The 26,211-nt window shown below is 37.2% G+C and overlaps 2 protein-coding genes across 4 annotated transcripts in view; both read right to left on the bottom strand.

The window, feature by feature from the left end:
- Positions 1 to 1,143: 1,143 nt before the first annotated feature.
- LOC137389903 (protein lin-54 homolog) lies at positions 1,144 to 13,500 on the bottom strand. The gene is made up of 10 exons (XM_068076071.1): positions 13,333 to 13,500; positions 9,568 to 9,741; positions 9,046 to 9,157; positions 8,763 to 8,938; positions 8,531 to 8,674; positions 8,235 to 8,404; positions 6,271 to 6,416; positions 6,080 to 6,171; positions 3,748 to 3,935; positions 1,144 to 1,899 (listed from the first exon to the last, which is right to left on the bottom strand). Exons 2-10 carry the CDS (start codon positions 9,709 to 9,711, stop codon positions 1,716 to 1,718), a joined length of 1,356 nt encoding a protein of 451 aa, XP_067932172.1. The 5' UTR covers positions 9,712 to 9,741; positions 13,333 to 13,500; the 3' UTR covers positions 1,144 to 1,715.
- A 185-nt stretch (positions 13,501 to 13,685) lies between these two features.
- Positions 13,686 to 26,211, bottom strand: part of LOC137389902 (histone acetyltransferase KAT6B-like) — a 37,517-nt gene continuing 24,991 nt past the window's right edge. Inside the window, exons 15-21 of one of the 3 annotated variants that reach the window (XM_068076070.1) lie at positions 24,041 to 24,190; positions 23,669 to 23,928; positions 23,284 to 23,543; positions 18,644 to 18,732; positions 18,338 to 18,534; positions 17,883 to 18,239; positions 13,686 to 15,221 (exon numbers count right to left, since the gene is read on the bottom strand). In XM_068076070.1, the coding sequence (XP_067932171.1) occupies positions 14,145 to 15,221; positions 17,883 to 18,239; positions 18,338 to 18,534; positions 18,644 to 18,732; positions 23,284 to 23,543; positions 23,669 to 23,928; positions 24,041 to 24,190 (2,390 nt within the window). In that variant the 3' untranslated portion in view covers positions 13,686 to 14,144. The remainder of the gene's footprint in view (positions 15,222 to 17,882; positions 18,240 to 18,337; positions 18,535 to 18,643; positions 18,733 to 23,283; positions 23,544 to 23,668; positions 23,929 to 24,040; positions 24,191 to 26,211) is intronic. The other 2 variants (XM_068076069.1, XM_068076068.1) reach the window with 2 other exon arrangements.

Below are 26,211 nucleotides of genomic sequence, written 5' to 3'. Positions count from 1 at the left end.
ACAATTTATGTTCATGCAAAGGTTGGTTCCCTACATCTACCTTTTCAGCTTCAAACCCAAGAGATACCTACAGACTTACTGTTATTGTAATCTTGTTAGCAACAATACCGGTTTAGTGTTTCTTTTCACCTGGCAAGTATGCGAACTGCGGGTGGTACAGTCAGTTTAAAAAATAAGTTTCCATTTGTTAAGAGTTTGGGCCATTTTTAGCAAATACCTAAATGCTCATCATTTATTCAGACAAAATGTGTCTTTTTTGTGCTATAAAATGCTTCGGTGCTATGAAACTTTGTTTTAGAGAATAGCTTAAATTTAAAGTACATTCATTATCCCTGGTTAATAGCATAGCCAATTATAACAAATAAATTTAACTCTGCTGTTTTTGATGTTAGTGAAGCATGCAGCCCGCCACTAAAAATGCGTGCTTGTTAACTCTGTGCAATCTGGTACAAAAATGAAATAAATAGATGAGATGATAACACCGAACTAAAATGCTTGTTCATGAACTCTTATTAGCACGATTATTACCCCAGCTAGCCAATGAATGACTCTTATTAGTACGATTATTACCCCAGCTAGCCAATAAATGACTCTTATTGTAAACTAAATACCGTGAGCCAGTTTTGTCCAAGTACTAATGCCTTTAGCTTTTGATTTAAACTTGAGCTACATATATTTTGGAGTTCTCCCTGATTAGCTCTGTTAAACTCGAGCAGTACAATCTATATAGGGTATGTATGCAGCTCATCTAAAGCCAACTGGAAATAAAATTAGGGAGTTGTCATGCTTGTGTGTAGGCATATCAAAATGGAATACTTGATGACCTATAAAGGTTAACCTCAATACTACCATATTATGGCGGTGGAATACTTGATGACCTATAAAGGTTAACCTCAATACTACCATATTATGGCGGTGGAATACTTGATGACCTATAAAGGTTAACCTCAATACTACCATATTATGGCGGTGGAATACTTGATGACCTATAAAGGTTAACCTCAATACTACCATATTATGACGGTATTAAAGACAACTTCCATAAAAATTGCAGGGTAATAGTTTATTGCTATAATTATGCAGCCTTTAAAAGCCTGGATATTGTAATGATAGCAACATTTTATACAAATAACAACGCAAATCGGTAAGAATATAGCAAATTATATATAACATATATTAGGATACAAAATATATTACTAAAAACTGTGAATCATATAAGAACATAGCTTTGCAACAATAGTGGTATCAAAATAATAAATACTCAGCGACAATACTGCTATCTATAGCATACTAAGGGTCCGGTTAACCAACATTTCTACTAATGACATAACAGGCAGATCAATGTTCCAAATTTTTTCTTCACTCATCTGATAGACCAACTGATATCAGATTTATTCTACAGATATAAACAAAATTTGTCATTTAGTCTTTCATCACATGAGTATTCCTATTATCCGTTAAAAAGTAACTTAGCTTCTATCCTTTGCATAACTTATTCAAATAATTCTAGAGAAAATAGTTGTGCCTAAAACGCTATACGAATGTGCGCTACCACTTTTGAAAATAGATGCTCTTGCACGTATTAAGAACAATAAAGTTTTAAAGAGAAAATATAGAAATTCTGTGATAGAATCATGCAAACAAAGTTACATAAATAGAAATTTAAGGTCTCCTAAAAATATAGCATTGTACTTGAAAAGAGCATAGGGTGAGTATTAACTGCCACCCTCAGTGGCTGATTGAATGATCCTGCTAAGACACCTGCCAAACTCCTCTAAAACGAGTTTCTCGCTTGTGTCGTACTTGCACCTAGCACTCTCCGCCTCACGGCACTGCATGAGCAGGCAGTCAAGGACTCCTTCTATAACCTCTGTGCTCAAGTGTTCCTGCATGCTATCTCTGAAAAAATACCATGTATGTTTTACTACCCACTGTTTTCCCATCAATAGAAGAAAAACTCTCCAATGCGCAACTTTAATCCAACCATTTTACAAGGTAAATATCTGAGCAATCGTCAACCAAAAATTCGCGCCAGTCGTCCATATGTACGTAATACCAGTTGTATTTTGATTTAAAATTTGTCAACTTTATCAACTTTTTTGTCATGTTCACATTATGATGGCAGTGTTGGGCTCCTTCCCTTGATGCGAAAAGCTGGTGGTAGCATAAAATCTGAGAGAGGAGCAGGCAGAGGAGTGAAGGAATAAGGAAGAACAATCACATCCAACTTATATCCTATCACTCCACTCCTTACACCTAATCCATATTATCTCCCTATCACTCCACTCCTTATATCTAATCCATATTATCTCCCTATCACTCCACTCCTTACACCTAATCCACATTATCTCCCTATCACTCCACTCCTTACACCTAATCCACATTATCTCCCTATCACTCCACTCCTTACACCTAATCCATATTACCTCCCTATCACTCCACTCCTTACACCTAATCCATATTACCTCCCTATCACTCCACTCCTTATATCTAATCCACATTATCTCCCAATCACTCCACTCCTTAAACCTAATCCATATTATCTCCCTATCACTCCACTCCTTACACCTAATCCATATTATCTCCCTATCACTCCACTCCTTACACCTAATCCCCATTACCTCCCTATCACTCCACTCCTTACACCTAATCCCCATTATCTCCCTATCACTCCACTCCTTACACCTAATCCATATTATCTCCCTATCACTCCACTCCTTATATCTAATCCAAATTATCTCCCTATCACTCCACTCCTTACACCTAATCCCCATTACCTCCCTATCACTCCACTCCTTACACCTAATCCCCATTATCTCCCTATCACTCCACTCCTTACACCTAATCCATATTATCTCCCTATCACTCCACTCCTTATATCTAATCCATATTATCTCCCTATCACTCCACTCCTTACACCTAATCCACATTATCTCCCTATCACTCCACTCCTTACACCTAATCCACATTATCTCCCTATCACTCCACTCCTTACACCTAATCCATATTACCTCCCTATCACTCCACTCCTTACACCTAATCCATATTACCTCCCTATCACTCCACTCCTTATATCTAATCCACATTATCTCCCAATCACTCCACTCCTTAAACCTAATCCATATTATCTCCCTATCACTCCACTCCTTACACCTAATCCATATTATCTCCCTATCACTCCACTCCTTACACCTAATCCCCATTACCTCCCTATCACTCCACTCCTTACACCTAATCCCCATTATCTCCCTATCACTCCACTCCTTACACCTAATCCATATTATCTCCCTATCACTCCACTCCTTATATCTAATCCAAATTATCTCCCTATCACTCCACTCCTTACACCTAATCCCCATTACCTCCCTATCACTCCACTCCTTACACCTAATCCCCATTATCTCCCTATCACTCCACTCCTTACACCTAATCCATATTATCTCCCTATCACTCCACTCCTTATATCTAATCCAAATTATCTCCCTATCACTCCACTCCTTACACCTAATCCACATTATCTCCCTATCACTCTACTCCTTACACCTAATCCACATTACCTCCCTATCACTCCACTCCTTACACCTAATCCATATTATCTCCCTATCACTCCACTCCTTACACCTAATCCATATTATCTCCCTATCACTCCACTCCTTACACCTAATCCATATTACCTCCCTATCACCTCCTTACACCTAATCTCCATTCTCTCCCTATCACTCCACTCCTTACACCTAATCTACAAACCTGGTTTTATTAGCAAAGCTAGGAGAGCCAACATCATTTCGTGCAAGAGCGCTTCTGTCCATTGCAGCAGAATGCAAAGATCTCTCTACAGCCGCATCAGCCATTTTGAAGAAAGGTGCGTTAGATGAGTTTTTCTCGCAGTTCTTGCAGCCGACACACTTGCACATGGTGCCACACATAATTCTTGCCTAAACATAAACAATTTATGAGATCAACATAGAGCATGGTCCACTAAAACTCGATGACCATCTATTTATTAATGCTTCGCTACATGACATATTAACTAGCTGAAACATACACCTATACAGTAATACTTCAACTTACGAGTGCTCCAACGTACGAGAAACTTGAGATACGAGCCAGCTTTTAAGCAAGTTTTAGCACTAACATACGAGCCATGTTTGAGATACGAGCACGTAAGTCAGTTGCCAAGTATGCTGGAGGTGTTTTATGACAACAGCATCAATCTGTATTTTTTAACTGCTCAGGTTATACTTTTGTACCGTGTTTTTGTGCGCGCTTTTCAGTGCAGAATTATGTGAACTAAAAGTACTGTGCGTAGACCGAAAGTTTGCCAGTAAAATGAAAAACAATGCAAAGAAAAAGCAAATGATAACAATTGATATTAAACGGAAAATTATTGAAAAATATGCGAAATGTGTATGCATGATTGAGCTAGCTCAGCAATATGACAGAAATACATCCACAATTATCAAACAGAAGGATTATATTCAGGGCATTTAGCTCGCAAAAGGACTAACCATAGTTTCTAAACGGCGCAGCGATCTTCACGGCCGCTGATGGAGAGACCGCTCAGGCATTGGATAAAAGATAACAAATTGGCCGATGACAGCGTAACTGAAACGATGCTATGTGAAAAGGCCGGTGCTATCTATCAAAACTATTAAAATAGACATTGGGACAAATTGGCTAGTGGTCGTGCATTAAACCTTTGTGACGACACCTGTGTTCGTCCTAATCGCAACATGTTGAAAGGGCGACAAAGGCAAACGTCTTTACATAGGATTATCTTAAAACGGCCGGCTAGTCGTGAGAGCAAAACAAAGGAAAAATTAGCTAACCAGCGAGAAACTTCAAACTATGAACGCTGAAGAAATTTTAATTACGTTAAGTTAAAAATGAAAGTTTGCTTTCAGGTTTGCTTCTAAGTTTGTCTTTCAAGACTTTGATAAAATCCATATTTATCAAAGTCAACTGTTGTAATGAAAGATAACTTATATCTCCCTCCCTGGCAAATGCTAGCTGCTATTGTATGTATTTAATTTTACATTTTAATTTATCACATTTCCTTGCATTATTTTTTATTTGTTGCTTTTTGAAAGCATGTAGTAAGTTAAGACAATAACTAACATGTTCTTTCTGTTACAATATCTTGTTTTGAGTGTTTTATTTGCATTTTTTAGAGTATGGAAACCAATAAATATATATTTAATTGTTCTATATATAAATAAATTGCACCAACATGCGAGTAAATTGACATACGAGCTCAGTCTCGGAACGCATTAAGCTCGTAAGTCGAAGTATGACTGTAGCCGTATCTGTTCACATACCCACTAACCACTTTTCTCCTGCTACATCCGGTATACTCCAGGTCGATAACACCTAGGTTACACACCGAAGGTGACTTACCCCCTAAAATTGATGATCCCAGATAAATCAGCTCCTAAGCTACACATCCCAGGCCAATTACCCCCCAAGATCCACACTCCCAGATTAAAGATGTGGTTGCGTCGAAAAGGTGGATTTAATGAAATTAAGACCAATAAAAGGTTAAAACATCAACTACAATTTGATGTCATTTTTGTCTTTGTAGACTAACCCTGTCCAGAGATATATATGTTTGAATAAGGCCCTCTTTTAAAAAGCTCAGATTCGAGCGGGTGCTTCATTCGTGACGTAACGAGTGATACATCTGAAAAGAGTCCATAAGCGACAACTCTACTACCTAGGAGAATGTTACACTGTGAGTGAAACATTTACGAAAAAAGAGTTGTTCAATTTTGTTTCGCCAGCAGCTGAAAGAATAGTTTGCTTATATCTCAAGTGCTTAAATTTTCTGCATGTTCTAGGAACTATCTACAAATCATCTCCCATATCCATAATGATAGAATATTAAAATGCTACTCCAAAGCAATTTATACTGAGTTCCCAGACACCGCAATATAAGCGTATTGTTGACAATAAACTCAAGAAGTAAGCCTAGAGTGTAATTGACCAGAGAGTATATTACTGGGGAGGAGCGGGGGAGGGGGTGCGCATGTATACGGCCTCACAAAAAACACACTCCCATAACTTAAAAGCCCAGTCTTACCTCAAAACACTCGCAGTAATTTTTAAGGCATCCAGATCTTTTGCAATTGCAACCCTTCTGATGACGCCTTACCTCTGCTGACTCTCCCTTCCCTGAAGAATATGAGCAAACACACAGTAAACCACATGACTATTTACAATCAGTCTAGAACAAAGAATACTGATGCCAAAATTTAGAAAACTTTGCCTCACCTATTTTAGGATGAAACGCGTTTGGATTTCTCAGAAGACACTGCTTTATGGCTTTTTGCCGCTGATCCTCTTTGCTCAAAATGTTGGCGCAATTGACGCAATTACAGTTGGAACAAAACTCTCCCTTGGCAAAGCAGTCACAGTATCTAAACAAGGATATACTTAGCACTACATATACACATAATTATGGTGCCTACGCATTACAGGCAAGTATATTAGCCACAGTACGTACACATAAGTATATCAGCCATAGTATTTACACATAAGTATGTCAGCCATAGTATCTACATATAAGTATATCAACCACAGTATCTACAAATAAGTACATCAGCCACAGTATTTACACATAAGTATGTCAGCCATAGTATCTACATATAAGTATATCAACCATAGTATCTACATATAAGTATATCAGCCATAGTATCTACACATAAGTACATCAACCATAGTATCTACATATAAGTATATCAACCACAGTATCCACAAATAAGTATATCAGCCACAGTATTTACAAATAAGTATATCAGCCATAGTATCTACATATAAGTATATCAACCACAGTATCTACATATAAGTATATCAGCCATAGTATCTACATATAAGTATATCAACCATAGTATCTACATATAAGTATATCAACCACAGTATCTACAAATAAGTATATCAGCCACAGTATTTACAAATAAGTATATCAGCCATAGTATCTACATATAAGTATATCAACCACAGTATCTACATATAAGTATATCAGCCATAGTATCTACACATAAGTATATCAGCCACAGTATCAACATATAAGTATATCAGCGACAGTACGTACACATAAACACTAAAACCTCAAATTGAACGCCACGCGGTCTATTTTTCAACCATTCCTGTATAGTGAGGGTCAATTGGAGGCGACATTCAAATAGAGGCTGGCGTTGTATTTTTCAAATGGTTCGTTAGTTTTGAGAAGATAAATTTGCAGCCAAAACTGGCTTTTTATGTGCAATAGAGTTACAAGCGTCGATCAATTGTAAGATCATATTATCGCAATGTTGCTATCAAATAATATGCAATAAATCTGCAAATTTATAAGTTATATAAAAAGAATCTATCAAATGCTACAAATAAATATTTATGAACAAGTAACATAAATGAACCATATTTATACTACATGCAGAAACAAAAATGAACGTTTTTAAAAGAAAAATATTTGCATCGTTTGCTGGGATAGCAGCGTTCTAATTGTTGCTTTCGATAGAAGGAACATTTTCTGGTTGTCCAATACCTTTCGCAATGTCATCTGATCTCTATTCCTCTTCTGCGCTGCTGAGATAGTCGATATTAGCGTCCAGACAACTTTTGGCAGAGCAAAACTTTTACGCGTTGCATTTCGCACAAACGCAACGAGTAAAGGTTTGCTCGCTAAACGTAACCTTTGACCCAAATCTTGCAAAGGTTTTTCTATATATGTACATAGAAGTATTAAGACCGGGTTAAACAAGGAACTACTACTAGCCTGAGACAGTTATTAATTATTTCTATGGTGTTGCTTTCAAAGTTTTAATGAAAAAGCGAAAAGCTTTGGAGTTGGACAACGAGAGAATGATTGTTATTAATGTAAACGAATAATTATTAATGCGATTTTGTAGACACTATTCTACTGATCATTTGATATTATGGGTTGATAAAGATCGAAGATAGTCAAAGTGGAAATCAAATAGAGGTGCCGTTCAATTAGAGGTTTTACGGTATATCAGCCATACTATCTACATATAACTATATTAGCTCCAGTATTTACACATAGGTATATCATCGAGAGTATCTACATAGAAGCATATCAGCCATAGTACTTACACATAAGTATATCAACCAAAGTGTCAATGTAAGTATATTATTTGAAGGACCAAACCAGAATAGCCTCAGCTACAAAAGACCAACAAGATAATTACACCCGCTAGTAGAATATACCAACATACAACTTAAGACAGTGGGACTTGGTGCAGTTACAGGGTTTCCTTTGAGAGCCATCAGAAGTAGCCTCCTTCTTGACCGGAGTCAGCTCTGATTTAGCTAGCTCTGATACGGTTGATAGCTTAACAAATCCTTCAGTTGCAGGTGTAGTAGATTCCTGCGCAGCCTGAGCTGTCTGAAAACGTGTTAGACTATGTTATCAAGTGATAAAGAGTGAGATGCACCCTTGTAGTTTACTAGTAGTTATGACACTATGAGAAAAAATTAAACATTGTCAGCAATTCAATGTTCAACCACTCACCCGGCCAGCTGTTGAAGCAGACTTATGCGGAGAGAGGAAGGCGACCACCTGGTTGGTGGAGTTGCTTGAAGAGAACACGGTAGAGCCAGTAGGAAGTACGGATGGGAGTCCACCTGTACTGCGACAGACGGGAATTGTCAGCAACTACAAATTATATGTCGTCCAATTATTTCATCCTACACTAAAGAGTAAGGTAATGGTATATAATGAGAGGATGCCTTTTAAAAGCTACCTGTGGAGCCAATGGTTTGGAGCTCGCGGGTAATATCAGCCTCTGAGAAGTAATGACTTTGGCTGGCTGGACAGATGGAGTGATGAGAGCAGATGAAACCGCAGTGGTTGAATGGGATGGCGCAATCTGTATTCTTGTTGTTGCATTGCTCACCCCTACTACCCTGACTGGAGCACCTGCGTTTAATCAGACATTTATAGATCACTGATGACACTGTGGCATTAATAAAGGTTAACATAAGTTACACAACAAAACATTCTGATAGTGTGTAAAGTTGTGCAACCTTGTATTTTGAGCATTTGTTGTTGGCCAGGAGCTGTTACTAGCTTGACGATCTGCAACTTGGGTGGTTTAGCCACGGTAGAGGAGAGCGTGCTGGGCACGGTTTGTATGACCTGCAGTGCATTAAACATGATAGGATAATAAGTGTGTCCAAAGTATTCATGGAGGTCGTAGTGGTTTGGCAGCATGGCTGAGGTTTACTCCTAAATCACGACAGAACAGACAATAAGCTCTGTTATTATTCTTCATCTATCTCTGACCTTTAGTCAACTATCATGACTAGATGACTAGCTGTGCCCTGCACCATAGAGACTATGATAATATAAAAACCCACTGAGCTTACAGAAATACCATTCATTGTTATTCATACTTTAGACATGAATATACAAACATGATTAGCAAATAACCAGATAACGAATAATGAAAGTGTTCATGATTCGTTATCTGGCCATAAGTGATGCATGAATTAAAATGGTACACATAATTAACCACTATAGAATATGTAAAACATATCATTGCTTACCCGTGATTGCGGATTAGTTGATATTGTTCCAACATTTGATGAAGTTATCACTTTAACAGCCGACCTTGGTATAACAATTGTATCTTTCTTAGTTGCTGGCTTATTTCTTTCTTCATCAACCTCCATCGCAGATGCTTGGCTCATCTTGACTGTATGACACTTGCATGAGAGTGACTGTAGAACAATGGATACAGCAATTGATAATCAAGTAATTCAGTCACCTAAAGTTTATCAAATAGCTGCTTGGAATAGTTGAAAGAAGTTATAGCAGTTGAGAAAATGTATAAACATAATGAAAGTGAGAACTCTAAAAGTGAGCCATTTATGCACTCCACACAGTTTATAGGTAAATAACAGAAATAAACCATGACTGGAAATTATATGAGCAAGATTTAAAGTCAAATCTGACCCCAAATTTTTTGTAATTAAATATTTAACATCATCTTTTTTAAAAATTCTGCTTAGGCAGGCCAGTATACAATTTTAACATACAGCATCTCATTTGCGACGTTTACAAGGAAATTGCAATAGCAACTGTCAGGTACATGTCTTCCTACGATATAAACAGATAGCTTATAATTTAAAGGTTGACTTGCAACAAAATTCACATTACAGTTATTTAGTATCAAAAGATTCACCATGTCTTACTCTGTGGTGTTTTAGGTGCCAAATATGTGGAAAGGTGATTACAAGCTCTTAAAAGCTCAAAAACGAAAAGCCGCCGTAGATTGGAATCTCTTTATTTCTCTGACGTATTCATTACAGTTTGGTTATCGTCTTGTCACGTGATGTTCTCACGTGAATTGAAAGGCCAATGAAAAGCTCAATATAAAACTCATCGTAACACTAATTTATGACAAACACTTCGGGTTTTACCGAAGACCCCGTATCAAGTATAGATGCTCGCTACTTTACAGTTTTGTTTCGGCATTATCTAATCGTCAAGTCGTAATCTGATCAGGTGACCCAATACTTCGTAAATATTTTTTGCAGCACTTTTCGATTATCACAGGTGACCAACAGACTCGTCATGATTATCAGACAATGATATGTACTCCTTCGAGCTAAGGTTAAAAAGTTTAACGATTTTTTACGGTAAGTTATAAGATATCAGTGCTAAACATGGCAGCATTACAATGACGATAAAACAGACGCGTAAGAACAATAGACATAGTTTTATTGAATGCGTGAAGTATATTTGTGAAAATATTTCGACGAATGGGGTTGCATGAAAGTGTAAACAGAAACCATCCTGTAACAACTACGTCCCATTTGAGCCGTTTTGGAAAGCGAATCCAAACTACGGCGGTCTCGTGTGGCTGCGATTAAATGTTTTGTCTTTTTTGCTTTTAAGAGCTTGTAATTACATTTCCATATATTTTGCACCTACAACAGAGTAAGACATGGTGAATCTTATGATACTAAATAACTGTAATGTGAATTTTGTTGCAAGTCAACTTTTAAGCTTTGGCCAGTTGTAAAAATTGCTGAGATCATGTTGTATTGAGATATTAGCAAACCCAAATACCAGAAAGGAGCAACCCCTAAACCACAGGAGATACACGCAATATTACAACAGACAAAAACACCTGATACAAAAAAGAACCATCAAGAAAAGCAACCATGTTAAACCATCCCCAAGTGGATTGGAAACCTTCCATAGAAGTAATACATGAGAAAAGAGACGTCAATTAGCTTGCCAGCAAACTGCCAAAAGAAATTGGAGGCAATTACAACCACACAGCTTGGCCAACTTCTACCAGACCAACCAAAATAACAAAAGTTACTCATCATTCCAACCGGCACATTTCCACAACATACTCAAGACAAGTCCACTCAATGCTAACTCTACAACATAAAGAACAGAACCTGTGTACTTAAACACCTGCTCACAGATTGATAAAGACATCTGTAAAAAAGAACTGCTCTAATGATCCAGTGCTGTTTCCCTCCATGTACGGAGCCTCTTTCTCTATTGGCTGCCGAGCCTCTTTACCTTCCAACTGCACAGGTTCTTTCTATTTCAGCTGTTGAGCCTCTCGATTTATGGACTGTCAAGGCTCTCGCGACTAGTAGATGTATGAGGCTGAGTGAAAGAACATAGTGACCGTTCAAGTAAGGGTGTAACTTTTGTTGGCTATTTTTAATCCTTTGACAGTAATATTTCTGTTTTAGAATTTTGGTAGTTGTGCATTTTAGCTGTTGGACTTAAAGAGTAGGTATCTTTACTGGGAAATATTGGTAATGCTGATAATAGCCTAATACCTTCACTATCGTGTCTGAACAATCAAATTAGTTTCCACAACCTAATTAAAAGCACACAAAGTAAACATAGTAAAAACAGAATGAGATGACAAAGCAAATTCAATACTAATGTATGTGTAGATTCGAATTAATTGTGTATGGTTATGTGTGTTTAATTAAAAATTGTGTTATGCATAACTAATCCGAACCCACAAACAACATCAGTGTTGAATTTGCTTTGCCATCTTATTCTATTTTGACTATGTTTAGTTTATGCATTTCTGCTTAGCTTGTGTGAACTAATTTGATTATTAATGGTAGTCAAAGTCAAATAATTAAAATACACAACTAACAAAATTCTCAAACAATAATATTAATGAACAAAGATTAAAATGGCCAATAAAAGTTACACCCTTACTCAAACAGTCATTCATGTTTTTCTGCTTGGTCCCATTCAGCTGCAAGTCTCGACAACCAAGCGAGAGTCATGACAGTCCTTAAATATAGAGGATCAGCTGATGATGGAGGCAGAGGCTCCCCAGGCAGGAGAAAGAGTTTCGGCAGGTGATGGAGTGAGGGCTCCACAGAAGATGAAAAAAGAGAGCTTCAGCAAAAGAGGAACAACTTTTTTGAAAAAAGGAGTCGTCATTGGAACTGTCTTCTTTTCTAGATGTCTCTGTTTGCCGGTGAGGTGTTTAGGCACTCTGGTTCTGTTATTTGTGTCGTAGAAGGTTGGTATTTGATAGGACTTGTCTTGAGTACATTATAGGAGTGGTAGTGCTGATTAAAAATGATGACTAACTCCAGTTGTTTTAGTTGTGTCTGGTAAAAGTCTAATTTCGTTTGATGGTTTACTGGCAGGGTGATTGACTCATCTTCTGTGATGGATTTCTTCCGCTTTGGCATTTCTAATTTGCTTGTTGGTGCTTTTCTAATCATTAGATCTTTTGATGTCTTGGGCGTCATGTTGTTTGTACCTATTGCGTGTATATTTTTTTTGGTGATATTTCCATACACAGTAGGCCTGTAACATAATTTTTTCCTAATGCCAATCTTTCGCAAATGGACTTCTGTTAAACAAATAAATAGTTTAAACGATGCTTTAGCCCGAAATTTTTTTAAACTTTGAAATATCACACATAACCTCTTACAAAGCCTTAGTAATTTTCCCCAAGTTTAGTAACACCGTCATAAGGCAAATTCACTAGCGATTTAACATCTGTACTTCAAAGATTTAAAACAGCGCGCCAGAAATATTTGTTTGTCGTTTAATGAGGGAGTGCCTAAGTAGAACATTTATTGTGTTTGGCATGAAATCTCACAATTAGGTATTTTGACATCTTCAAAATTTTGTACATAATTTAAAGGTTCTATTCAAATAATTATTAACGTCAAATTATTGCAAATTGATGCAATAAATGGTTTTACTTCCTAGACGTTCAAACAAATAAATATAACGTACAAGGAATGCATACTTATTCATCGTATAAACAAAAACTCTAAGAAAGCACAAAACTCTACCTTGTCATTTATAAAGAGAAGGCTCTCTTCGAAGAAAACCCTTTTATTTTTGCAATATGATAGTTTTGTTGACGAATAAACATATAATATGTTGCTTTTTAATACGCACTTTTACTGATTACAATATAACATGAATTAGCGTTGTCCAAAGGAAGAAAAACAACTGAAATACACCTTAACGCTATAACAGCCATCGGCAAGAAACCGGAACCTATAATCTACAAATATTATCAAATGAGCGGATCGTTGTTTTAACAGGAGATGACAATCCTAAATTACTTGCAATGCAGAAAGCAGTTCACGTACATGTACATAGTTTATTTGTCTTTTTGCATCTAAAAACACTGGCTTCAGCTAAACCTGTTAGGAAAACTGGTTCAATCAGAGACTGCCGCCAACAATTTTGAATTATTTACATATTCATTGACATTAGTGTATTAACAGACTGAATCGAAACATTCTCATAATGCTTAATACCTTACCAGTAATATATATTTGATGCTAATTACAATACAAGTAATGACTGTTCATTGATTGAGAGGCAAACTAAGCTTTTAATGGCATAGCAGTTAATTTATACAAAAAACGATACTAGTAGTATTAACAGAAGACATGTGGTGGAAATAAATTATTAATGGTAAATAAAAAGATAGAAACTGCATATAAAACCTTATAGCTTTCAGAAGAAAGTTTAAATGTCTGACAACATCCCACTACTCGAACATTCAAAACCTGGAATTACATGCAAACATGTAACTAATAAGCAGGAAATGCTGTATGACAAAAGACATTATATCACTGGGTGAATGTTGCTAGTGGTATCCGTACATTGCTGTAGATGCTGCCCCAGAGTTGCCAGCAGGAACATGTGCATTATATATAGGTGAAGGAGTAGCTGCTTGCGCTAGCTGCATTTGATAAGAGTTCAAGTAGCCAGGCTCTAAATACTGGTTTGCTGGAAAAAAATGTTGTCCACTATTAGCTACTGATTGATGATATGACTGGGGGTAGCCCACAGGGTACTGGAGATTCTGCATATTCTGGTTGAGATTGGGAGGTAGATTGCCCACACTATATTGCATTTCTCTGCTATTTACAGTCACATTAGGGCTCTTCTGAGGTACTCTTGTTTGCTGAAGATACTGATGATATCTGTCTGGTGATGTATGCTTCGATGGGGATGGTGTTCCTGGAGGAGGCGTAAGATCAGGCGGATTCACTTTGGATATAGAACCGGCCCGACACCTCTGGTTATTGTAAGGAGTCTGCTGTGGACCTGGTGACAACATGGGGCCTGTGTGAGTGAAATGGGGAGACTGAGGAGTGATATGGGGCGAGTTGGGAAGCATGAGCGGTGATTTGTGAGGGACCTGTGGAGACTGGGGTGCGACATGAGGCGAGTTCGGTAATAGAACCTGCGGTGACTGTTGAGGTGGAAACATGGGACTCTGCTGATGTTGTATCTGAATAGTTGAAGGAGATTTATGATGCCCGTCAACAAAGCTTTGCTGTACAGGGTAGTCTATGGAAGACTGCTCCTTAGCGGCAATAGAAGGAATATTGTCAGCATATGGTTCCAAACAACTAGGTTGCGCAGAGTCAGTGTCATGAGGGTGCTGCTGTAGGTTACTGTGAGGAACTAAAGGCTTGCGGAGCATGTGCTTGCCATTGTCAGTGTATTCATAGAAGGGTTGGCCTGATGAGACAAGTTGTGATACATTGTGCTCTGTCATTTGGCTGCCATTCAAACTGGTATCATTGCTGCTGAGACTGATAGGAGACTCAAAACAGAGTGACGCTGGATCGATCTCTGGTGCTGAATTGGGAGGATAGCTCTGAGGAAGTGGAAGTTGCTCCTTTGGCGCAACTTTCTTTGTACTATATTCGGACTGGAAAAAATATATACACAATGACAATAGTATGATAACAATGCTAATGTAAAGCCAAATAGTTGTATGAGACAAGTTAAGACATTCCAATACAATATTAACTTTACGCCCCAAAACCATCATATGGTGGAGCAAATATTCTTATAAGAATACGTTGTATTTCACTTGATTTGTTCAATGTTCCAAAACAATAACAATAAAAATTTCGTGCACTTACATATAGCATGTAAAAAATCAAATGTAAAAACTAGCCTATATGTAGAAACCAGAATTAATGAACTAATACTTAATACTATTACCATAAGTTGAAAACAGGAGTATTGAGGTACCACTGTATTGCTAAGGGAGATGGACGGTGTGTAGCGATACAGAGCTAGTCTAACTCAGACTATATAAACTTTACAAATAACTTACATGTATTTTTGTGTTTAAATATGGTATTTTTTGGTAATTTTCTTTTTGATTATCACAGCTTGCTTATTCGCTTTCACTCGTTTCGACATTTTTGTGTAGCACATTCATTTTCTTTGATGGCTTCATAATTTTAAAAGTTTTTTTCAAAGATGTCAGTTAGCTCATGTTTTTATTTGACATTTTAATAATGAGAAAAGTATGATATTCACTTTTCCACCACTTTGACAAGTCTTCTAAGAAGCCACAATTTTAAAATTAGAAAAAGTCTATGATATTAAGTGGTAGATGTGAACCTAAGTTAGGGCTTGACTGTGGTAGGTATGGTATGACAACACGACTCGATGCAGAGTTGGATGCGGTACAATTAAGCAAGTAAAAAATGCAGAAACTCTAAGCAATGAGGATTTAAATGAACTAAACTTACAGTAGTGAAATATAAACTAACAATGAACTAAACTTACAGTAGTGAAATATAAACTAACAATGAACTAATCTTACAGTAGTGAAATATAAACTAACAATGAACTAAACTTACAGTAGTGAAATATAAACTAACAATGAACTAATCTTACAGTAGTGAAATATAAACTAACAACTCTTTCAAAACTGTTTTTATGCAGTGTGATAACAGCATACGTATGAAACTAGCATTTTTTAAACAGCAGTAGAAAACTATTGAGCAAATTTCATGGAGTTTCAGATGAACGTTTTGTAAATATTATATAGAAATTTGGGACTAGATAATCTTTTTAACAAACCATTAGTAAAATGAGGCTTTGATTACAATGTTGACTACAGTAGAGGTTACTACTATGTAAACAATCCATTCCAGGAACGTTTACGTTATAGGGATTTTACATTATACAAATAGTAAAATACATGTAAATAGCTTAATCCATTCTAAGATCTTCCTAAACTCATCCCTATGGTTCTTAGACAAAGGAAAAAGACTTGACAACTTTTTAATTTAATGACTGCACTGTAGCTGTAGTATTATTGGTTTGAAACAATCACTTTTATCTATTTTTTTAGCACTTTCACTAGGTTCGTGGTCCATGATTATGGTGCAAAACCTTACAGGAGGTATGGAGAACGCACACCTTTAATGTCAATTTACCTCGAGTGTTTCTTTTATTCTAGAAAGCAAGCTCTATTTTATGAAAAGAAAACAGTAACAATGTTTTATATATCTAAAACAATGTAAAACAAAAATAAAAAGGTGCTATAATAAAAGATAGCTTTCGACGATACTGCAACTCTTGACATTCTGATCAGTCTACATCAGTAGACCGACACTTTAATACATACACCGAATAATTGCGCAGCTACTTATTATTTGTGCTTTATCGACATATCTGACGATTTCTCATGGCGAGCTAGACTGCCAGGGTACTAGTGTACCTAATAAAGATAATCCTATGCATCGTTCTTTCTCAGCAAGAAAGAAAGCGATATTTCCAAGGCTAACCATAAGATACGCTATTCAAATCGAATATGAGAATTTTACCGACTTTACACTTTGTTATATGGAATTTTTTTACATATTACAAAACAAAACTTTACATAAATTCTTTACGTTATATGGAATTTACACTATAGGAGGTATACATTAGAGGAGCGTCTTCTGTATTTGGTTTTGGCTAGAACTCTTCCCATGAAGCCCAGAAACTGTTTAAATGTTACATCTTTCTATAGTGTGAAGGTTTGCAGATGTTTTCTGGTACAATTTTCTGGAATTTTTATCAATTATTCATGGGACAAGAAAAGTTGCCATGTAATGAAAAACTATGAAATGTTATTATAAAATAATTTCTGGATATTACAACTGATCATAACTATGACCACAATGTGCTTGTTTAATACTTTTGCAGCTGGCCAGTTGCTCGTGCCTTCTGCAACTGAGTCACATTAAATTCGCTTCTTACAGCTTGAGAGCTCCATTTAGTTTTATTAAATAGCAAACAAATTACTGCCTCATACGACCAAAGTTTACATTGTAACCTCTTGACATATGCATAAATCATAAAAAACTCTAATTTACCTTCATCTCAAATTCATGAAACTGCCTTGATATATTTCTGGAGTTGTTTGCAAGAAAGATAACAAAGACAGTCGACAAATTTTGAAAAAGAAATTGTGTCTCACTAAAATAATCCCTGACAAGTTTCTTTCACCAAGCTCTTGCGATAATTATTTATAAAGTCAACAAACTGGTGGGATAATGAACACAAGCTGAGTTCAACCTACATGTTTGGATTCAGCCGCCAACTCCACGCAGCCTTCTAACTCTTTTGCATTGCCTTCCAGCCGAAAGCACTCTGTAGGCACAGCTTCGGCGGTGGCGCTTCCGCCCTCCACTCCGCTTGCCATCATCTCATCATTCACACTGCCACTATCACTACCACGGTTCTGCATACTTGGGCTCCAGACAGCAGATTCATTGCTAGACAACTCCATTTCGCTGTTGCCAGAGTCGATATCTGAAGCTGAGGCATCATAGCAGGGCAAGCGATCGCTATAGACTGAGCTCGCGTCCGTCATGTATGCATCTTCGCAGCATCTTTTGCCATTTTTACTGCTGTCGGCTGAAGCTGATTTATCCTGCTGAAAGTATGAAAACGAGCAGGTTAACTTGAACAACCAAACTAGCTGCACAGAGCTCAACAGTAACTCTAACATGACCACGCACCGCTTACACTAACCCTTGAGCTGGATGAGTTCTGTTGCCGACCATTTCGGGACTGACTCCGCAGAGAACTAGATCTACTTGAAGAATATTTGCCTTTCTTCTCCGGTGTGGAAGGAGATCCACTTTTCCTGCGCGATATCTTTTCTTCTCGACAAGATGCACGACGCTTTTTAGGAGGAGGTGGTTTGGGTTTTGACTTTAAATCTTCATCTAAAATGTGCTTTGCAGAGATGATATCAGAGGCAATACATGATAGGCTAGTATTGGGTGCTCACTCACTTCAATACACATAATTGTTGGCATGACTAAGAGCAAATACCTTCGTCTGATGATGACACAAGACTTTGTCTTCTGCGTAGCGACGGTGGAAGAGTTCCATTGGCGAGCACAGGCCCGTTTGTGAGCTTTCTAAAACATTGCAATAAGAATCAGTTAAAAAAATAGGTCTACAAATGAGGATGACATGCTGATCTCTTCATCTGACAGAATTGACAAGAATAAATACACCATATGACTGCAGGTCGCAAATATTGATTTAAAAAGTTCAACCAGATGCTGCAGATACTTTCATATTTGTATACTCAGGCTGCTAGTATTTACTTGATAACCATATGAAAAAGTATACTGTGCAACTGGTTGTCACGTTGGACACACATGCATTGATTCCCGATCAGTATCCTAGTCGAATAAAGTGCCTTTCAGCAAAGCAAAACTACTCAGAAGCTGCTGAAAGGACAACAAAATTTTTATAACTAGCATTATTAACAAACAATGATGTATGTCTTGCTGCCTATGCTGCAAGTCTTGAGGTGGTTGTAATAAACAGTGTCCAAATAAAACTGACCTTAGAAAATCATATCAGTTAGATGCCAACACTTTGTCAATTTAAATGACATGTTTACTTTCATTTTAGCTCAAACATAAGAAAAACACCCACAATAGAAAAACTATGCAAATCTATGTACGGTAATACAGTTAGGTAATATATTCGCAATGTAATACATTTGTTTCTGGATGAAAATCAGTTGCAATTGCTACCCAAGTCGTTCAGTATAGCTAACCCATGAGACTAATAAACTGTTGTGATTACAATGACGGGTTGCTTTCTTATTTGCATCAGATGTTTGCTATTTGATTGACATACTGCACTATATTGGTTGGGATAATGGCTATAATGAAACCTTGGTACAAAATGGCATGATGTAAAACAATTTTTATTAATTTATACCAAAAGGAAACGAAAAATCTTAAAAAGGTTTCATGAGCATATCTCATACAAAAAAGGACAGCCATGACTTACTGATTAATTCTTGCATAATAATTGGCTAACAACATGAATATCAGAAAATATTAAAATATTTACATTACAACATTGCTGCACATATGAAAACAAACAGGCTCTGATGTCATAAATTTTTTTAGAGCTATCAGTAGTGGGCCAAATTGAGGTCAACAAACATTAGCTCTTCTGCAAGTCCACGCGACATCACGATGCAGCTGTTCTCTTTACAGCAAACGCCGACATTAAACACAATTAGACAAGAAAATGTTGATGACACTCCTACCGATTCTTTTCGTAATAGCACTTCCTGAAAACAAGAATGTGATGAAAAATTCACTACCTAGAGAATGTTAACTGGCACTGAATGGTAACTGCTGTAGCTTCCATGAATGTGACTAGGAAACCAGTTAAACTGCGTTATTTGATGCTAATTGTTACAGTGAGCATCTACCAGCTAAACTTTGTTTCAAATATGAATTTTTTCTACTACCTATTGTGAAAGCAACGACCTTTTGATGTAACATAACAATCCAATAATAAATCAAGCAAGGCGATGAACAGTAAAGCATTTTGCAGAATCCAACACAGAATAAGCAGACATGCTGAATTGCCAATTGACATCCTGAGAATTCTGCTGGTGGTCAAGCTTCCCTGGACACTTCTAATACTTCATAAACTGTGTCTATGGCTGCCAACACCATACACACACACAACTGCCGCACAGCATGCTTTGATAGCTACAACAATATCAATACGTTTACAGTAACTTGAATTGAATGTGGATATAATAAAGCTGGTCATTGCTATCAGCTTTTACATTGAAACATTCAGTGTTCCAACACAGTAGAATGGTTTATATTGCATTTTGCTAACACACTTAAACAACATGCAGAATCAATAATATTATAGGTTTTTACCTTTATAGAAGCTGAAAGCATTCTTTTTCTTGTCCGCTTTTTGCTTCTGCAGTTTACCAGGGGAAGCAGAACACCTAATGAGCGTTAACTCCCTTTTTTATGATGATTATATTACGTGCATTCTCGGAGAGAGAGAGAGATATAGCTGCCGTTCTGGCTTTTTTTGTAACTAACTTGGGACAATTGCATTGAAATTGTTGGATGACTAATTGAACCAACATCATCAGCATAGTACCTGTAGTGACTAGTAGTAATATGAGGGCGGTTCGATAAGTAAAAATAATTTCCTTATAAGTTAGAATATTATTGTGATACATGCATAATTTTTTGGAGTTATATTCTTTTAGGTGTTGCCTTCACACTGTAATTTTTTTCAATAACTTTGAGACTATAAGTTTTTTTGGAGACTTTCAAAATGGTTGCCCCTCTTGAAATTTGCTCACATGTTGAACAGAGAGATGTAATAAGATTTTTGTCAAGTGAAGGAGTCAGACCAAGTGACATTTATAGGAGAATGAAAGCTCAATATGGTGGCAGTTGTTTAAACCAAAACAGAGTTTTCCAATGGGCTAGCAGTTTTAAGGAAGGACCTTTATTGAGGATGAACCAAGGTCAGGCAGGCCAAAAGAGGCAGCCACAGCATCCAGTTTGGAGGCTGTGGACAAGCTTGTCAGAGCAGACAGGAGGATAAAGGTAGAGGAAATTGCTGAATCATTGAGCATCTCCATTGGAACAATGCATTCCATTCTTCATGAAGATCTTGGGTACTCGAAGGTGTGCTGCAGGTGGGTACCCAAAATGCTCAGTGATGCCAACAAAGCTAAGCGATTGGAAATGTCTAGGAAGAATCTGGACAGGGTTCAAAAAGAAGGTGATTCCTTTTTAAACAGACTTGTGATGAGACCTGGGTGGCACACTATGAGCTAGAGTCAAAGCAGCAGTCATTGAGGTGGAAATACCCATCATCTCCTGTCACAAAGAAGTTCAGAGCACAGAGAAGTGTCAAGAAAGTGATGTTGACAGTGTTTTGGGATGTGAGAGGCCCCATTACAGTAAGCTTTCTTGAGCAGGGAACCACAGTAAACAGTGAAAATTACTGCCAACTGCTACAGCAAGTCAAGAAGGACATTAAGAACAAGAGAAGAGGCATGCAATCTCGTGGCGTCATTCTCCACCAAGACAATGCACGGCCCCACACCGCCACTCGAACCAATGAGACCATAAACCAACTAGGTTGGGAACTGTTGGACCACCCACCTTACAGCCCTGATCTTGCACCTTCTGACTATCATCTCTTTGGTGCTCTAAAGTCCTATACCAGAGGGAATCATATGGAGACTCACGATGAGGTCAAAGCTACTGTGAGCAAATGGTTACGAAGACAATCTGCAGAATTTTATGCAGATAGGATCAAGAAACTGGTACCAAGATGGCAGAAATGTGTTGACTTGTCTGGCAATTATGTTGAAAAAAAAGTATCTAACTCAACTACAACTTGACTTATTGTAAAATTATCTTTACTTATTGAATCTCCCTCGTAATATCACTAGTAGTAACTAGTGATGGTGTTACTACTAGTAGTAACACCATCACTAGTGATAGTGATCTCCATATCTGCAGCAATTGGTGACCGAACAAGTTTTATCAAATTTTGTTCGCTGCTGTCATCATGGCATATGCCTTCACAGACTGGCCATACCATCATTACTTATCAGTAAATATTAAGGCATGAAAGAAGAGAGATTTTCAAATCAGCAGTCACACTATCACTGGATGAAGATTAGTAGTTGAGAGGTCAGCTGATTGATAAACAACAAAAAGTACCATGAGCCTCTGATCAAGCTATTTTTTGCCATAATCATGCAATTATAGATTTGTATCTAGTCAATGATCATTGTACTGGTATTATTATGGCTTGCAGTCCCTGGCAGAATGAATGAATGAATCAGCCAATGACAGGCTGCTCACTCAATAAAATGACCATGGAGCAAATCAGAAATTATTCACTTCAGGCTTTCTTGTCTTGCTACTCACTAGTTGCCATGTTCGCCTTTTCACGATAATGACAGGCTCTTTACTTTAGTAGTCACTACTTTTGCTTTGACAGTCAGTTTGCCTTTGGTACAGATAAAAACATATTAGTGCTGACAAAAAAATCCTCCCGGAAAAATGAAAGCTTTGTCAACTGTTATTTTTTATTATTTCCAACCGACTCCAATATCCTAAAATACCACATGGCTAAAGACAGACTAGTAATCAATTTGAAAGCAATATAACTGGTCTATATATGGTCATATGAGTGACTATAGTTTGATCACTGGTTAAACTGCTGATTAGGACATGTTAGGCACACCCTTAGTATTAATGACAATTCCAATGAGCGATCCAATAGTGCGTAAAAACAGCTCCTGTACACTAAGCTATTACCCTTATATTCTATGTTTCAGCCTCCCAAAATGATCCAACAAACTGAAATATGTGAACAAGATGAACATTGAAGCAACAGAGAAGAGACGGGCGGTTAAAGTGGTAAGCTACATACACCAATGGCAGTGGCAGCAACTTGTGCTGTTGTTCTACTAAAATAAAATGCACGGACATATGTATGAATTAAGTTAAATCCATCAGCAGTGCGGGCTAACCGTACAGCAACACCGTATAGCAGTACACTAATAAATAAAAAAACTGTGATATATATTTCAATCCTGTAGGACATAAGTAATTATAAAGAATAACATGAACTATGGCAATTGATGTTACCTGGCCGGTTTCTTCGTGGCTCTGCTGAGGGAGCTGCGCACTGGCGACTGACGAGTGATAGGTCTAGGAGAACTAATAGGAGCTGCTGGTGAAGGTTCTCTTGAATCAACACCTTCTGTTCTAGTTGAAGGTGGTGAGCCGGGACCACTGCGAAGGGAGGCTTGCCGGCTTCTGGTAGAGGCCCTTCTCGGCGGAGGAGACTTGACAGGTTCTGGATCAACCTCCTGCTCGGCAGTCATTCTCCTTTCTCTGATTAATGTCTAACAAAAACGACAATCAACGGATATTCGTTCGCAACATTTCCACATTAAAAAGAACAAATAAAACAATCAACGTTGCAAAATAAATAATAACAATAATGGCATGCAAAGTAGAAAGATCTTACGAGGGTAGAGGGTTTCTCAGGACTAGATTTCTCAGGAGAAGATGAAGGGTGCTTGCTGACTAGAGGTGTCCATCTTAAGTATTCCTCATCTATAACATACTGGCGACTGGTTGATGCTTTCAACTTGGCCATGTGCTCAGCTATGACCTTTAGATTTAAGCATATGATAACTTCGCCGGCTGTGTTCACATCTATCATATGCAACTCTTGCAGAGTGGATGCGATATCATGAGCACACATCCCTGTGTCCACCGATATGCCTAGCGAACAGAAAGAGCGGTTCGCCAATGCAATGACATCATCGCACTACGTACGGTTTGCCATAGTCACAAGAAACTCCCTATAAAGCTATACAAAAGTTCAGCAACTTACTCTTAATGGTCAGATCAGAGTCTGACTTGTGACTGTCTAGATGCCGCATGAGAGACCACTTCCAGTAGGATTTATAACTGATCTTGCCCAGTTCTGACAAAGGTTTTTCTGGAGAACCAGGATTACCTTCCTTACGAGAGAGAAGGTAACCTAAACAATGAAAATCAGATAAAATATGAACTGAACAGCACAATACAAAGGTAGAAAGAATAAGTAGCTAAATAAAGAGAGATAGCAGAAGAATTGAGCAGTAGTATGCAAGGGTAGTGAGAGAGACCGGAGCGATTAGTGATATGAAGTAAAGCCTGTTTACAGTTTTATAATTTGTAGTTTTCATTTTTCAGGTTGTCTTTCCTTGCATTGTTGACATGCATCCTAAGTGCAATGATTGTCAGCTCGATAGCTAAAAAGTATCGTAGTTTTTATTTAATATTTATCTTTCACTTCCTGTTTAGAATGACAAATTAAATGTTTTTTCATTTCATTTCCTGTTCAATCAAAGTTCATAAACAGTGCATCCTCGCCATTTGACTTTTTATTCCAGGGTTGGCATCATATAGCGAAAATGTCGTATGGAAGGATAAAAAAAATCAAAAATTTCGTATAGAAAGGTATAGAAATCCATAGCAACTATATAATGCAAACATAAACATCCCCTGGTAAAAATCATCAAAATTTTATTTAAAGGTTGACTTGCAACAAAATTCGCACCACAGTTAATTGGCATCAAAAGATTCACCATGTTTTACTCTGTTGTGTTGTAGGTGCAAAATATGTGGAAATGTGATTACAAGCTCTTAAAAGCTCAAAACGAACAGTAAATCGCAGCCACACGAGACCGCCGTAGTTTGGATTCTCCTTCCAAAACGGCTCAAATGTGACGTAGTTGTAGGAGATGGCTTCTGTTTACACTTTTAAGCAACCTCATTCGTCGAAATAATTTCACAAATATAATTCACGCATTCAATAAAACCATGTCTATTATTTTTACGCCTCTATTTTATCGTCATTGTAATGCTGTCACTTTTAGCACTGATATCTTATAACTTACCGTAAAAATTCGCTTAATTTTCTAACCTTAGCTCGAATGAGTACATATCATTGTCTGATAATCATGAAGAGCCGGTTGGTCACCTGTGATAATCAAAAAGTGCTGCAGAAATTATTTCTAAGTATTGGGTCACACGATCAGATTACGACTAGACGATTAGATCAAGTCGAAAGAAAACTGTAAAGTAGCGAGCATCTATATTTGATATACGGGATCTTCAGTAAAACCCGACGTGTTTGTCATAAACTAGTGCTACGAGAAGTTTTATGTTGAGCTTTTTATTGGCCTTTCAATTCACGTGAAAACATCACGTGACAAAACAATAATCAAATGTAATGACGACGTCAGAGAAATAAACTGATTCCAATCTACGGCGGCTTTCCGTTTTTGAGCTTTTAAGAGCTTGTAATCACATTTCCACATATTTTGCACATACAACCCAGCAGAGTAAGATATGGTGAATCTTTTGATACCAAATAACTGTAATGTGAATTTTGTTGCAAGGCAACCTTTAAATGCTGTACATATTAAAAATTAATAACAAAACAGTATGTTAACCTTAGTAATTAATTATTTATAACTTTAGTGTATTTAGTGATTACGATCTCTCATAAAATGTAACACTACAATGTACAAAGTGTATGTGCAGTAGCAGCAGTACAAACAGTAGAGAGTTCTTACCTTCGAGACAGACGTATAACATTAACTTTGAAATTTAACATAAATCAGTTTAGCTTATTAAATACACATGTAAAGCTAGGTTTACTATATATGGGTCGCGGTTACAGAAACCATGGTTAAGTCGCAAATCACGAAGTTGAGTTATTCGACTTTAAAGTTGCACTAACTGAATTTATAATTTTGGTAAGGATTTTTGTAACACGTGCTTCTGGACCAATCAAAAAGTGATCTTTCTGAATCTGAAGTCAGTTTAGATAATAAATGTCTTAAAACCTCAGAAAGAACCTTTAAAACCGTTGCTATGCCAAACAGGAAGTACTAAAAAATGGCGTCCGAAAAACGTAATCGTTTCTTTTTTGCCGATTTGAAGGATAATTCTGACAATTTGGACACTTTTAATTATAAGAATAATTATTCGATTTTATAAGATTTGATTATA

The sequence above is a fragment of the Watersipora subatra genome, chromosome 3 (genome assembly GCF_963576615.1).
Source record: "Watersipora subatra chromosome 3, tzWatSuba1.1, whole genome shotgun sequence".
NCBI lineage: Eukaryota > Metazoa > Bryozoa > Gymnolaemata > Cheilostomatida > Watersiporidae > Watersipora > Watersipora subatra.
This window is presented reverse-complemented; position numbering and strand designations above follow the sequence as displayed.